The sequence below is a fragment of the Haliotis cracherodii genome, unplaced genomic scaffold, assembly GCF_022045235.1.
Source record: "Haliotis cracherodii isolate W230 unplaced genomic scaffold, xgHalCrac1.p SCAF_17, whole genome shotgun sequence".
In the NCBI taxonomy this organism is placed as follows: domain Eukaryota; kingdom Metazoa; phylum Mollusca; class Gastropoda; order Lepetellida; family Haliotidae; genus Haliotis; species Haliotis cracherodii.
In genome coordinates this window covers 27,196,030-27,212,826 of record NW_027266272.1, presented here as the reverse complement: position 1 = coordinate 27,212,826, position 16,797 = coordinate 27,196,030, and the positions used below count along the sequence as shown (strand labels likewise).

At 37.8% G+C, this 16,797-nt stretch overlaps 1 protein-coding gene across 5 annotated transcripts in view; it reads right to left on the bottom strand.

Annotated features, from left to right (window-relative positions):
• Positions 1-16,797, bottom strand: part of LOC139465029 (E3 ubiquitin-protein ligase HECW2-like) — a 76,692-nt gene that overhangs the window by 17,670 nt on the left and 42,225 nt on the right. For 3 of the 5 annotated variants that reach the window (XM_071246699.1, XM_071246701.1, XM_071246700.1), the window contains exons 15-21: positions 16,006-16,108; positions 15,064-15,216; positions 13,122-13,170; positions 9,850-9,876; positions 6,421-6,601; positions 911-1,014; positions 60-177 (exon numbers count right to left, since the gene is read on the bottom strand). In XM_071246699.1, the coding sequence (XP_071102800.1) occupies positions 60-177; positions 911-1,014; positions 6,421-6,601; positions 9,850-9,876; positions 13,122-13,170; positions 15,064-15,216; positions 16,006-16,108 (735 nt within the window). The remainder of the gene's footprint in view (positions 1-59; positions 178-910; positions 1,015-6,420; positions 6,602-9,849; positions 9,877-13,121; positions 13,171-15,063; positions 15,217-16,005; positions 16,109-16,797) is intronic. The other 2 variants (XM_071246702.1, XM_071246703.1) reach the window with 1 other exon arrangement.

Below are 16,797 nucleotides of genomic sequence, written 5' to 3'. Positions count from 1 at the left end.
CAGGCCAACAGACAGGCATCTTCTCGAACACTGCTCAAATCAATGAAACCAGCACTTACTTTAACTTCCCCGGCCCCTGCCCGAAACCTTTTGATTCCAGTTTTCTATAGAAATTCCTGAGTTTAGCTTGAAAGTCCCTCTTGTATGGCGCTGGCACTCTAGCTGGGGCTCTTTGGACTGAAAGTAAGCAATGGTGAATTATGAAGATACCCAATGTTTTCTACACATTTTTGGACAGTGTTTTCCCTTAGGCTAAAAAAAATAATAGTCTTGGTACTCAGGCACCGTCTGCATCATCATAAAGTCTGCCGCACGTTCTGTTTTTATTTCAATTTTTAAAAATATTTATGATCCTAATACGACGCAATCCAATACGTCACACAGTTATTTCCTTTCACATGCACACTGCTGTACTGTGCATCTGGTGTTATGGTCATGGCGGCAACAGGAGTTTGTATGCTTGTTTATATAGGTAGGCCCTTTCCCAGGTTGATGGTACACAACTGTTTATTTGGGAACATACTAGTTTGAACAAGCCAAAAAAAACCGAAAAAAACCACTGCCTGCCCGCACTCTATTTACAAAAGTCATTGCCTGAGAACCAATTCTTTTTTTTTAAGCCTTAGGGTATGAATGTTTTCCCTTAGGGTGTGAAAACAACAACTCTTGTCCATATCCAAATGAGACTTCTTTTTTTTACATCTGGTTTTACATTTCTTTTTAAATTTCTCTCTCTCTCTCTCTCTCTCTCTCTCAATGGAATAGCAGTGGAACAGCAGAGGAACAGAAAACTAACTTGTCAGCACAATGAGACATAATATTTTTCCACTTTCAATGACTTCAGTCCTGGTTATACGTTTAAATCAAGTGACAAGCCTTGAGACAAAAAGGGCTGTTTGGATGTCCCTACCTGGTGAGCCTTGAGGAGAGCCCTGAGTCACGCCTTCGTGAGCCTGTGCAAGTCTCGGTGTCACCGTTGGGGGGACGTAGGACATTATTTCATTCTCAAACACACTGCAAACACAAAGTTAAACTCACATCATGTACTCCTCTAAACAGATATCTAATGGAGTAAATGAGGGAATGTAGTTCGCCTTGGTCAGTTGCTTTAACCTTTAGCCTGCTGAATTATTTTCACACTTCTTACCCCTGCCTGCTGGATTAATTTTAGCATAAGGCGCTCTAAAGAGGGTGGGTGATTTCAAACAGTCGGTGCCTCATTAAACAAGGGCCAATTGAAGAAATATTTTGCACATTTATTCCTGATAGAAAACTACACAATTCTATATAAAAATATCCTGGTGTTTTCAATCATACCAAGGTTAAGACCAAAGCGAACACAAAATTTGTTAATTTTCTTGAACTTACCTGAATTGCGTTATTGAAGGTGGTTTGCATTTCATGCTAGAAACCCTCTAATATCGTAACATTTTTGCAAATTGATTTCAATAATCATATCTCCGATATCATAATTTCAATTGAGTAAAAATTCGGGATTTATAATCGGCATATATCAGCGCGATGGTAAATTATGAACCATTTCAGTGAATTTATTATCTAAACGTTAAACAGAAAAATAACTTAATTTTCGAGGTCATCATGTCGGTTGCAGAAATACGAATATTCGGGTTAATCTGACGTGTCATGTTATAAAATTTGCAGGAAACAATTAATGACTTATAAATATTCACTAATCCTAATTTCAAGCGTTTTGGTTGAATATTTACGATATACAAAAATAAACAACCCGTGTCATGATGCTAGCAGACGTCCTAAAATCAAACATGGCGCGCTTCGCCCGACCTCCGCATAACTTATTGCTATTTTAATATCAACAAAGTTTACATTGCCTTTATAAATATAACTTGGCGAAAGTTGACGATCTTCTCAATCGAAGAATGTTTTATTCGTCATATTCCAATAAATATGACGAGAGAGAAATGAAAATAAAGATCGTGAATTCTGACAGCACTATTTCAATTAGTGCAAAGGTCACCGGATGTGATGTCACAGACAGGGGTAGTCTGCTGATAAGCTTTCGAAACAAAACAATTACAGTAAAATTTGAAATAGTTCGCCTATCACATAGAGCAAAAATATAAGTCGATACACAGTATCAGTAATCACCACTAACATGAAATAAAAATGTGACTTTGACGATATAATTCGCGTATTAGTTAATCCGTTTGACCTTGCATGCTCCCGTGACCCGGAAACGGTAGACGATAAATCAACATGCCACATGCAAGTTTCTCGGTATCTTTTATTTGAACTTCTGTTGATATTTAAGAATCACCATTCAATGTTGTGAATATAAATGGGACATGATTCATATTTCTGCGATGTACATGCTGATAAGTTTCACTACAACAAGTGTATCCCACGTAATACGTCTATGGATATCGTCGATCAGCAAGATCACCCTCAACAACAGGTGCGCGAAAATGGGCTTGACAAAACGTGTTTCAAAATAACATCCCCGCGTTGCTGAAAATGATAGGGTATATATAAGCAATAAAATTCTACGTACATATTTTCGGTGTTAGTTCCACATTACATTTAGGATAGTTTTCCTTTCGGGAATACATTCATAGATTCTAGCATGATTTTAGAACAGTTTCACGAAGGATTTCTAAATTTATTCCAAAAATATGAAGACCACCATGATTGCGCATTGATGATAGATTTGTAATTGTTTAATTATTTACAGCTTTTTACAGGTTTTAAAATTTTAAGTTATATTTAATAGTTATTTTTCCCACAATGATGGTGTGTGGGGACAGTAAATATTAGTCTTTGCATCAGCACAGTGTAACTGATCAAACTTCAATTATTATCTTTAGTTTAAACATATTTATTCAACAATTATTATCTTGCACTCTGAAAATCAACTATGTGAATAAGTAACTCTCTGATGTCATCATTTTAATTTTAGTATTCCATGAATAATGATTAAATCAGATCCTTAACATATACATACTAAACTCATATGGACATTAATTTTGCGCATTATGTGGTTTGTTTCCAAATAAAACAATTCTGAAATATAATTTAATAGGAATTAATTTAATTTAATTACAGTAACAGTACTTGTAACAGTACATGACATTTGTGTTTGTTTAATCACAAGAACCATGGTGGCACATAAGCTGGTTAGTTTGCCATAGGTTTCTTAGAAAATGCTATCTCAGTCTTCTGGTTGGAATGAAAAGAAACATGCCTGTGTACATGTTTACCCTTGCCAAATGTATTTTTTCCAGTCAGCCAATCCATTACTTTTGTTCACCTTATGTGGTCTATTTTATACATACAGGTACTGCTTCCAAACTGTTTTTTCTTTGTATGCAATCACAGTATCACAACTTCCTCAGCTGGTGTGTATAAAAGTTCCCCTGTCATCATGAAAAAAGAATTATAAAGGAAAGTCATATTTTCATTCAAAAACATATCTGTCTTTCCTTGAATACTCTTTGTCTAAGTGCCAGAAATGTAAGTGTCATAAAAAAATTTAAAAAAGATTTTCATAAGGACATTTCTTAGATAGACCTAGATCTAAGTCAAACCATGTGACTAGTTAGGTAGAATTATAACCTTATAAGCCCTCATTTCTGAGGTGTCCATATTTTTCACATTTTTAGGACTAAACGTGATCCGTGTAGATCTGCCTGTTTTGTTATGTAAAACAAATTCTTGTCTTAAAAAATGAGAAAAGGAATCATTCAGACGAATTTTTTTTATCCCATTGATTCACGAAAATCAGTTGAAATGTACAGTGGTGACTTTGGCACCCAAAATTTCTAGTAATTTGTTACCCAAATGGGTATGTGATTTTGTAGATCTACCTAGAATTATTTCAAAGATATACATTAATTTGGTGTCTTAAACTTAACATAATATCACTTTCCTATAAAAAACAATTCATTCTAAATTATGTTTAACCAACTTAACTGGCCTCTCCTTCAGTGACAAGACGTCAATTTTCTCTCAAAACTAAACAATCAATTTCAAGGATCACAGTCATAATCATATTTGGAACTTGATGAAATATTTTATTATGTGTTCTGTTCATCTACATTAAAACATAAATATAATTATAGATCTATTGTCTTATTTTCTTAGGTACAAATTCACAAAGTATTTTGGGTACAATTTAATTTGTTTTGGGTACAAAATCACACACATATATAAATAGGAGCCTAGAATCTATATATATTTACACTACCTCGTTGTGTACCAAAATGTTATCGGTTCAGAGGACGGGAGGTTCTCAGAAAGTTTTCAACAACATCTTTAATATTTAAATTGTTCTTTTTGTAATGTTAGACCAATAACAATATTATGTTATTATTATGGCATACCAATACGTTGGATCGCTCTCCGTTGCGCTCGTTTATAGAAAATATTTTAAAATTAAAATCATCGAGCGTGAAATCCATTACGGTTTCGGATTTAGACTTACACATTTTATGGCGACAATCACGAAGAAATATGAAACAAATAAGAGTGAAGACTGCTCTCCAGATCAATAAATAGTAAATAGTTGACGAAAAATAGTAAATTATATATTTTCTTTTGAATTTGAATCTATTTCGGAATTTCTTTATGATAGCTTACCAACTTTTGCATATTTTGCTTCCATGTGTCACATGCTGTACGTGCTTCCGGTTTCAGAAATGATAGCTAAAATTGCAAGTACTTTGATTATTTCTCGTTAAATGCATTATGTTGCTATTGAATGGTTTACCTAGAATGTATATCAGTTCAGATTTTGCGTATCATCCAATATTTGTCGTTTTTCGCAGTGTTTGTTGACTTTGTTCGACTCAACAAATCGCGAGTTAGGCCACGCCCAAACGTATCACTGACGTTTGTCGGCTTGGCAATGTGTCGGAAAGTTTATCAAACGAAATCATTTGCAAACTCTTTAAAAATGAAATTCTTTTTACAAAGATTTATACATGCGTGTCAATAATTCTAGAAAATTAAGTTAGATGTAACAAAATGATTGTAATAGTCTAACGGGATAACTATGCATGTGGAGTTGTTTGTTTACCGCCGTTGCCATGATCGTACAAGTTCCATCCAATCGATGATGTTACGATTCAGATTGTTTTTGTTTACAATTAATTACACCGAAAGTTGCTAATTTTTAGAAATAAAGGAACATGAGTGTTTTCCTTTCGTCAGCAAACACAAAATTATGATCGAATAGGAAAAATGATGAAATTATAAAGAAAATATCGGACTGCATGCCGCTCAACGTGAAGTGCCAAAAGTCAACAATGGCCGTTCCTGGTAGATGTGTGCCGAGAAGTTTGGCCGAAACTTTTTTAACTCGCGATATTTTCTTTTTGAGGTAAATAAATGACTGAACGTTTTGATATTGAGCAAGCTGAGCATTTATGCATGTCATACGTAATTTAAATGTTACGCAAAGCCTTCTTGGTAAATAGATATGGCGAGTTTTATTTTGGGGTGTTGTTATGCTATTCGCCTGTCGAATGGGTTCGACATCAGATGCACGGGGATGGACACCTCTGTCGAATGGGTTCGACGTTAGCGTGCAGAGCTTTAAGTAGAAATGGACAGTGAAAAAGGTCTATGAATGAACATCTTCCTATCGATGTGCGATAGTCCTCCCCTGAGCGTGTCTGTTTTAGCACAGAAAAGTCAGCTTGAAAGGGCAAGGGTGTTTGTTTGTTTGTTTGTAGTTGTTGTTTAACGCCGCACTCGGCAATATTCCAGCTATATGACGGCGGTCTGTAAATAATCAAGTCTGGACCAGACAATCCAGTGATTGACATTACTAGCATCGATCCATGCAATTGAGTGAGGTGAGGTGAAATGGTGTTTAACGTCGCGTCCAAGATTATTGCACTTATATAGTGTGCGTATGGGTGTGCGGCTGCTTGCACTAGTCTGGACTGATGCCGCTTTTTTAGCACTAGCCCATTGGGCAACAATGCCAAGCAACCATTTTAACAACCCGGTCCTCCTTAGTTGGTTATTATGACAAGCATAAGGTTTTGTTTGTTTGTCGGGTAAGACCGCATTCAGCAAGATTCCAGCAATATATGATGTCCTTCTGTAAATAATCATGCACATCGATCTATGCAATTGGATACAATGACATGCACCAATCAAGTCAGCAAGTCTGACCACCCGATCCTGTTAGTTGCCTCTTACGTCAAGGATGGGTTGCTGAAGACCTATTCTACCCGGATCTTTATGGGGGCACAATATGAGGGACTGGGGTCCTATTTCCATTGGAGATGATGATGATGATGATGATGATGATGATCCACACAAACGGTATATTCAAGGTACATTACCCTGGTTTACATATATGTTTACATGAAAATTGCATTCTCAGCTCCCTTGGGAGTCCACAACCCAAGCTGCCAGTGGCACAATTCTCACCTAAGTAATATTGTGAGATCAATATCATTACAGAGCCTGTCAAGGGCGTCGGTGCCATGTGAGCGGATCTTATGTATCTTCTCCTTCAGCACGTTGTTGGAGGAGTACTGGGGGAACGTGTCCTTCAAGATGTCATCGATGCTTGGTTGCCGTAGAAACAGGACCACCTTCTCATTGTATGCTGAAATCAAACCAGGACTATACTGTTTCACAACTCCTCACAGATTCATTATGTGACTTGCATCCATGATGATGATGATTTAATGGAGAATCATCAGAATCAACAGATTCGAGTGAAATTCAGATTTTAACCATATTATGGTTAATACATAATTTCTCTATAAATTTGCATAATGACCAATTGTTGCATCGGTTTTACTTGCACAAAAGCCTATTCTGAATGGCCAGTAAATACCTGGCTCAGAATCAACTGCAACAACAATAGCATGATGTCATCATAACATTTTCAATATCATTACTTACCACTAATATTAGATTGCTTTAACATTTGTTTGTTTGTTTAACGCCACACTCAGCAATATTCCAGCTATATGATGGCGGTCTGTAAATAATCGAGTCTGGACCAAACAATCCAGTGATTGACATCATGAGCATCGATCCACGTAATTGGGATATGATGACATGCATCAACCATGTCAGCGAGCCTGACCACCCGATCCTGTTAGTCACCTCTTACGACAAGCACAGTCGCCTTTTGCAGCAACCATGGGTTGCTGAAGACCTATTCTGACCTGGATCTTCAGGGGTCGATTTTACTGATTGAAATCTTTAAGTTTTCACTCGTTCCACTGATGGCCTGAGTTCGAAATTTTGCTTAAAGCTGACAAAAACCTTACGCATTCACTAACTTACAAGCCTGAAAACTATTTTGACCTGTGAGTGAGTGAGTGAATACTATTTTACGCCAGTCAGCAATATTCTACATGCATCATATCTGTCTGTAAATATTCCAGTCTTGGGAATGCAGACCAGTAATAGATGACATGAGAAATAATCCATGATGCTGCGGGATGAGGCCACACCATCAAGAAGGTCAGACATTGTGCCCATTTGATCCTCATTTAAGTCTAACCGTTCAACAAGCATATGGAATGATGGGACCTGTTCTGACCCCGAATCCATACAAGGTTTGTATTATGGGTGAGTGAGCTTGGTGTAATGCCTCTTCTGACAGTAGTTCAGTTATAAAATAGATTGCCATCCTAATGATGTGGGAGGAAAGCATGTGTTTGCTTGCTGTTTAACTCAATACTCAGCAATAACCCTGCTAGATGACAGCGGTCTGCAAATAGTCGTATGTGGCCCAGACAATCCAGTGATTGACATCATGAACGATGATCCATGCAATTGGAATACGATGACATGCATCAACCAAGTCAGAGAGTCTCAACATATCACAAATGTTTTAGTTCATATACGATTACTGAAATATTCTACCAATTACAGCCCTACAACCAAGTGACCTTACTTTTGAAAACAACATTAAGAACATATATATATCTTTTCAAAACAACTTTCTTCTTAATCATACCAGATGCTGTTCTTTCACCTGCAATTAACAAAACTAAAAGGATAATACAGACAAATATACTCAATTAGTTACCTGAGGCAGGTGTACATATCAATCTCATTCAAATCTTATCTTTCACTCCGACACGATGCCCCTCTGGGTGAAGATCAGAGGACACCCCAGTTGGACCTCCCCGTTTACATTCATGTTGAAGGTACAGAGATCAGATATGCATGTCTGAATGATCTGCTCCCTTGTACCGGGAATTTAGAAGCCTCACGGTCATTGGTTGAATAGAAACCTCACCTGACACAGCCTTGGGGGTGTGCTGAGATCTTCACGCAGAGAGAGGTACAGTATCAGACTAAAAGATATCACTTCAGTGAGATTGATCCCCAAGTCACAGAAACCATACCAGGACTAATCATGAGAATAACAGTTATACCACAGAACAGAAAGATATCGAGTGTTAGTACTAACTCCATATATCAGTCATCCTCCATTATCCAGTGGATTATATCTCCTTTTTATTATTATAAATACCCAGGACCAACTGCCACTGTAGCTTCGTTCTGAGAGTGGTTCGAATGAAACAATGCTAAGAGCCTTGACTGTGTGTGAGTTGGGTTTAACGCCGCTTTTAACAGTATTCCAGTTATATCACGGCGTGTCAGTTTAATGTGCGAGGAAGCCCGAAGTGATGCAGGTCTCAGACATTTACCACTTCGGTGAAACCCACGAGCACGGGTATGGTGCTGACAAACCTAGAAACATAATCGGGGTGAAGGGGATTCAAACCCACAATGTTTTGATTTGAATAAAAATGATCGTGGACACGCAAATTTGTGTGTTTATTCCCACTGCACTCAGAAATAAGTAAGGCTAAGAAGAAGTAACAAGGCTAGACCAGAGTGAGTGAGTGAGTGAGTGAGTATGGTTTTACGCCACTTTTAGCAATATTCCAGCAATATCACGGCAGGGGACACCAGACACAGGCTTCACACATTGTACCCATGTCGGGAATCGAACCCGGGTCTTTGGTGTGACGAGCAAATGCTTTAACCACTAGGCTACCCGAGCGCCCCAGCTGGACCAGACAATCCAGTGATTTATATTGTGAGCAATAATCCACGCCAAGTTACGGAGGCCACCTGATCCTCTCGATTGCCCCTAACGACCAGCATAGGTTGCTGGGGACTTTTCTAATCTTAAATCTGCCAAAGGGTGCTAGCTAGTAACACGCCGCGATTTTAAATGTGGATCTCTGGTTTTCAGAAAAGCTTTTGATTGGCTGCTGATTTCAAGCTCATGGGCGAGAAAAATTGGTTAGGTTTGTGGCAAGGTGAAGTCACTTCCAAAACAGCTACAGTGGCGGGAGGGTCCAAGGTATTGGTCTTAATAAAATAGAGACTCTACCATGCATAATCGACGATGCATATACGCATGAGTATGTGACAGGGACAGGAGCCACACAGCAAGCAAGCAAACAGATAATAGTCAAATTTCCTCATTATATATCAAGTGATGCCTTTTCATATAAAATAATGAGTGGATTTAATGGAAAATTGTCAATTTGAAAACAAATGTTGCTTATATATAATATAAGAACTGAACAAACGGTCTTCAAATGACATTTTTTGCATGTTTTTTTTTTTTAATTCATCATAGAAGTGAGTGAGTGAGTGAGTATGGTTTTACGCCACTTTTAGCAATATTCCAGCAATATCACGGCAAGGGACACCAGAAATGGGCTTCACACATTGTACCCATGTTGGGAATCGAACCCGGGTCTTCGGCGTGACGAGCGAACGCTTTAACCACTAGGCTACCCGACCGCCCCATGATAGTAGAAAAGATGGAGGAGAAGGAAGAGTAGTTTGAGCTTAATTCCCACTCACGTGTTGGTTTGCTAGCCTGCACATAGTCTGAAAACAAAAACCTTCCATCAACCATGCAGTCACACAAAACAAGGTCCTGTAGACTATTATATACTACTCAACTTTTGTTAAGCATCATCCAAAATCATTTCACTGACACAGTGGACTGGTCTAAGACAAGCATCACAAGTGGAGTGATATCAAGTAGTGAACCAAAAGTTTCTTCTTGCTTTGTCAGGGATATATCTCGACCAGTCTAGTAGCAGTATGCAGCAAAAAAAATGAAATTGGAATTCCCGACTAATGTTATGGCTTTGTAGCGGTGACTTGTATTTTACCTCCTAAAAAGGGGGAAGAGGCTTTTATGCTTACTTTTTACATTGAATGCAATGTTAAAAAGCCTCCGAAACTAATAAGAACATTGCAAAAATCCAAATTTAAAAAAAGAAAGAAATACTTTTCCTAAATAGCCTTTTAAGTGCATTTCGTATTCGAAATACCGTATTCGACGTAATATTGGAAATAGGGGCGCTCTTATGAGAATATTATTTTAGTGAAAAAAAACAGAGTTGAAAGATACATTTCGTGGTTTATGCTGACAGCCTGAAATATTTTATGTACGGCAGATATATTTTTCCAGAATTTAATTGCCCATAATTAATGGTGCATATAACACAGGAGGGCGTATTATACACGAATGAATAAGTCTTGTTTACATTGATAAAATCGGAAGGGGTGCTAATTGGGATTGTTCACGTGCCAGTATATTAGCAAATATCGCCGTGGGCGCTTATTAGAGCGGGGCACTAATTACGTCAAATATGGTACTACATAAAACCCCTGTGCTTAATAAAATTCTGAAGAATGTCAAGGCAATAGAGAAATTCAAATTTCAATCATACCACAATTTAATCAAAGCCCTGCTGGGCAAATTGTTATGATAAAACTGTTGAGGTCAGAACAGGGTTCATATGGTATTCTGTTTGGGCCAATGAAAAATTCAAGGCCGACACATGCCTATTATTCGTCTTTTAACTGTTTCTTGAAAAAAGAGCCTTAATCCTGTACAACTCTGCTCATCCTGTTGTGGTTATCAAGGTAATCCTTAACAAAAGTAGAGTAGCATACACAGAATGAACACTTCACAGCTTCACAAATACTTCACAAATAAACCAAAGTGACACAACAAACGGGAGCAGTGAAATACTGCATGCGTGGTGGCCAGCACAACACAGGGTGGAGACCTCACACAACACAAGTGATGAGAGTGAGAGCTCATTGCTGCATGGACTGATAGCTGACACTGTGTGAATACAGGGGAGGGGTTCCAATTAAAGGAATTTTTCAATTTTTAAAGATTGAGTGTTATAACTTTCTGATATTTGTGCTTTTCAGACATCGTCAATGTGGATTGGAAGCCAAATGTTACATGGCTTCACTGTCGTCATGGCTAAGAACAAAATGATACGATGAACAACTTGATAATATTATGCCATAGAATCAGGGATGGAAATTAATGCTCCCCAGTTGGGCTGAAGCTTGTAGAAATTACATTCTCAGCTCCCTGGGGATAATAAAACCATTTAAGGCACCAGAGGGTTTTGCATTCACAATACCATCTCTTCCTACCGGGTACCCATCCACGGCTGGGTGAACACCCATAGTTTGGACAAAGTCACTTACCAAGGAGACATCATGTTTCATAACATGTGATTCTGTGTGGGGGAGGACTGAAACCCTTGAAATTAATTTTTTTAAGGACAATTTTAATCACAACTGACAAAGAAGTCAGACCACCATCTAAGTTTTCAGCAAATGAGCTCTCACTCAAACAATATGAACTGTTAGTCCAGACTGAGACCACACAACTGTACAGGAATAACATTGTACTGCTCTACTTCGGTTAATCATATGCCACACACACAGTCACAAAACCATCCCTTGCAGCAGTACAATGCATATATTCCATTGAAGCGTGCTGTACACACCAAGTCACAAAACAATTGATTAGAAAATCTTTTACCTCATCACAACACTCTGCTAGTGGACATGACCAGCTTCACATGGGCAACACTTTATTTACTTTTTTATTTACTTACTTACTTACTTACTTACTTACTTACTTACTAACTTACGTAAAAATAAATCTTACTTCTATCTTACTTAGAATACAGTTATCAGCTTGGGTATTTTGAACAAAATACTATAATATTGTGTAGCGCCATATAATCTGTTTTATTGTCATCAAATTAATCAGCTTTGCAATGTTGCAAAAAATAAATACATGAAGCTACTTCAGTTAGAGATAGGTTTGTTTTGTTGGTAAGTCATTTGCCAATATATAATGCATCGGATCAATCACTGTTTAAAACACTAAAAGTTCCTTTTTTGTTTGATCTTAGGAGATATATTTTCTTAGTTTTTCTAATCCGTCAAAGACAGAGTGTTCAGAAATAAAACAAACATGCTTTATTTCCAATTTTGGGTCAGATTGGTTGAATTTGTAAACCCCAAAATAAAATAAGTTACTCCTTATTTCCCAACTTTCACACTCAACAGTCACACGATCAGTGAATACAAGAAACTATTGGATCATATCACTGTAATGTTATCATACCGAGTATTCAATGCATTACATTCTGAAAATGATCCTTCATAAACTTTTCAAACACCCTAGAAAAGACCTATTCTATACCCAGGGTTTACCAGCCACAAATAGTGCATCCTATACCCATACCAGTAGAGAAAGGATACCAATAATGTACATGACAAGACTTGGGGGATGCCAAAACGTTATGGCTGTTTGAATCACTAAAACTAATCAAAATTGTTGATTGCATGTTCAAATAACTGACATTTTAGTTGTGATAAAAAACACACTAAAAATTCAGCGTGTCAATGGATGAATTAAACTAAACTCTTCAGTCTAGTACTGAAATTCCCATCTGTACAATAGGCTTAAGGCTTGTACATGAGTACATGTATATTTATATATATAATGATATGACATTCGTAAAATTCTCAGAAATGTCCAGGCTTGGAACCCCCCTTCAAAAAAGAAACAACAGAAGAAAAACCAACAAAAATAAACAACATCTGAGAATCTCCTGGACTCAAATATAGATTGATCAGGCCAAAATATTGTAATCAAAATTAGATTTGCAGTAAGGCCCACTGTTGAAGAGGTAGAGTTTGATGAGGTAAAGCTAGCCATGTCCACATGCCCACACACAGGACATGATGATGAGGATGATGAGGAGCAGGATGAGGAGGATGAGGAGGAGGAGGTTTACCTGTAGGGATGACAGTGTCAGCCACGGGCTGCCGGGGTGGGGGCACAGGCTGAAACACACGAAAACAGCCCATGTGCATTGTGTCCAGGTAGTTGTATATTCCACAGGCAGGAACAACAGGGATGGTGTCAGTCATTCGTGATGCATTTTAGACATGTCTCGAATAATCAGACCATAACCTACAAGCTACGAGGAAGTACGGAATATCTGGGACAGATAGATAATCCGTAATTTCAATATGCGCATAGGTTATCCTTATATTACCTATACTAATTTTTATGAGAAAAAGTAGAAATAAGTGGAGATATAAACTCACTTAGCTGATTGTTTAAACAATAAACAAAACAAATTTCATTTCAAATAAAATAAAAACAAGCTATTGTTTAAACGATAAATAAAAACATACTAAATAAAATAAAAACAAGCAAGGAATTCCCTTGAATCTTATGATTAATTCTTAACAGTGAATTACATGTATTTGTGATAATTTGTTCACATGAGGTCACTGTGCTATGGTCGCACTGAACAAGACAATCAACATGAAGCAGAAATTACATTGCTCAGTAAGAATAACTTTCACTGCATATTGTCCTTGTGACGGCAGTTTTATCCAAATTGTGGGAAGGGGAGAGTAGCAACTTCTAAAATGTAGTTTAAATAGTTTCTCAATAAACAATATGAAAATGCTGTAATTTCATTGGCTGATAAAAAAGCTTGTATAACTTGATTGGCTGAGAATGCAGGGATGAAACTCAACCGGAGACATCTACTAGCCTGAATGACAACGTATATAAGGACACCCCTAAAACACCAGAAATTCTACTAGCCCTCACGATTTTTGTACCATGATGTTTGTTTGTTTGTTTGTTTGTTGTTTAATGCCACACTCAGCAGTATTCCAACTGTATGATGGCTGTAAATAATTGACGATGGACCAGACAATCCAGTGATTGACATCATGAACATCAATCCATGTAATTGGGATATGTTGACATGCATCCACCAAGTCAGCAAACCTGAGCACCCAATCCTTTTAGTCGCCTCTTACGACAACCACAGTCGCCTTTTACGGCAAGCATGGGTTGCTGAAGACCAATTCTACCCCAGATCTTCATGAGTATCCTGTAACATGAGATAACTTACTTGGGTGAGCAAGTTTGCATCCCTGGAATATGTATATTGTTTCATTCATTTATATATGGTATATAACTTGCTCCACAATCGTCATGTTGCAAACAATTATAAAATGGCATTTTGCACCCATATTATGGGATGCTTTAATCACAATCTATGGGGTCACACTTTAGCAGGCACCTCACAGCAAGTGAGATAATTGGTGTCAAGCGTTTCCCTGACTACCGCGGACCACACCCATCTCATATACAAGAGAGGGTAGGCCGTTTTGTGAACACTTTACATCTGCGACTGAGTATTTGATATGCATAGTCACGAACATAAAACATATGAATACAGTCATGTCATGAAAAGTTCAGGCAAATAATTTCTCATGAATTTTTCAGCATTAATTTTGTGCCCATATGTCAAATATGTCCAGTAAGTGCTGTAAATAGTTACTAACATTTGAGAAAAGTGGGGATCTTATTTTTAGCTACAGTGAGATGAAATTCATATTAGTCACTGAAACAAAAGCTGGAAACAAAAATATTTCTTTTCATCATCCAACTTGCTTATTTTTCTAGATAATCATCAATTTATGGTCTTGTAAAGTAAAAATTCAATATATTTTTTCAAACTGGTTGGGTCACCGGACATTTTATGCTTTCCCAAAAACAGAAATCTAATTTAACTTAGTCAGCAACCATGGTGGCATGCATTAAACCTGGAAAGATAACTCCATTAAAATCTGGACAATCTTCATTCTTGACTTTCACTGGATCTGATAAGAAAACTGATCTGTTCATATGCCTTTGTTCTGACTTACAGCGTCGAGTCTGAGCGGGTCATTCCTTGCAGCTCTGCTGGGTCCTCTAGGTATTGGCGTCTGCAGGAAATCCGGGTTGATTGGAGGGATGTCTGTTGGCAGGCGCGGGTCGATAAATGTTGTTGTTCGGTAGGCATGGTCAATGAAAAATGCCTGTGAACAGAAAAATACTATTGACAAATTGAACCATATTTGAACATGTATTTAACCACCATGCATAAGAATGGGACCGAAAAGTGAGACACTAGACAATACAGGCAATCTGTGCGATTGACCGTCATAAATTGCATGAGTGTCAGTCACAATGACCTACTCACACATCAGTGATATTTTTTAACCCTTATAATTGTCACACCGTCAACAAATTCTGCCATTGTTGACAAAGTCTGACTTACATTAACAAAAATATTCAGTTTTCAACACAATGTAAGAGTGAATGAAAGTTGAATATTGCCAATCAGCAAAATTTCACCTGTATCATGACAGCCCCAAAATAACCCAGTCTGGACCATGATAATATGTGGTCGACAGAATAAGCAATGACCCATGCCATCAGGGCACAGTGACATGCAATGAGCCAGGGTAGGATAAGGAGTGAGTGAGTGAGTGAGTGAGTGAGTGAGTGAGTGAGTGAGTGAGTGAGTGAGTGGGTGGGTGGGTGGGTGAGTGAGTGAGTGAGTCAGTGAGTGAGTGAGTGAAGAAAAAGCCTCTTCTTCATAACTGTCCTATTATCAGTGAGATCCCAGCCCTCTACAAAGTCAAAACATTATTTATAACTACATATATTAGCATAAACTGGAAATATTTCTATTCCAATTAGGAACTCTTCACTGACATTTGATGCAGATTTGGTTCCAAATATCGTCCTTTCAGCAGGTCTAGGTACACCCCTGCAGCGAGTGAATGAGTGAAAATGATTGAAACTGCTTCCACAATACCCACCTTCCCTGTTCTGTCAAACTTCATCTCCCACCCTCGGGGCAGCTCCTTCTCACCGTCAGCGAACAGGTTAAGGAAGGTCACAAGGTCACGGTTATGCTGATACCTAGAAAAAACAATCCATTAATTCTTCACGTTTAAAGAAAAAATTCTTGTTCAAATGCCACATTGCATAAAAAACCTTTTTCGACATATATACAAAACTGATGAATCTATGAAAAGCCTCTGTAACAAGGTCTTCAGCAACCCATGCTTGCAGTAAAAGGCGACTAACGGAATTGGGTGGTCAGGCTCGCTGACTTGGTTTATACACATCTTTGTATCCTAATTGCGTGGATCGATGTTTATCACTGGATTGTCTGGCCCAGACTTGATTATTTACAGACCGTCATCATATAGCTGGAATATTGCTGAGGGCAGCGTTAAAAGACAAACAAATGTAACAAGATATATAAACCATACGTCCAGTATCAAGTACCACTTAGCAACAATGTTCCCTTGTGACAAGCCTGTGCCTGTATTGCCCTTTACATCTAGGCATGTTCCACAGTTCAACCAAATTGCCCCCTTTATTAAAGGCATTTTCAAGGCAATGATCACACTTTGCAAGGCAAAAGTAAGACCCAAGCATGCTTTCAAACAGAATTCCTACTTCTCGACATTTCAAGGTCGGATGGTTTAATAAACATAATGTATATGTTTCATGGAGTGAAACGTATTAATAGAGCAGTTTTAACCAAACTTTATGCTGAGTAATGTTTCCATGTGATTGAGTGAGTTTGGCTGAAGGCCACT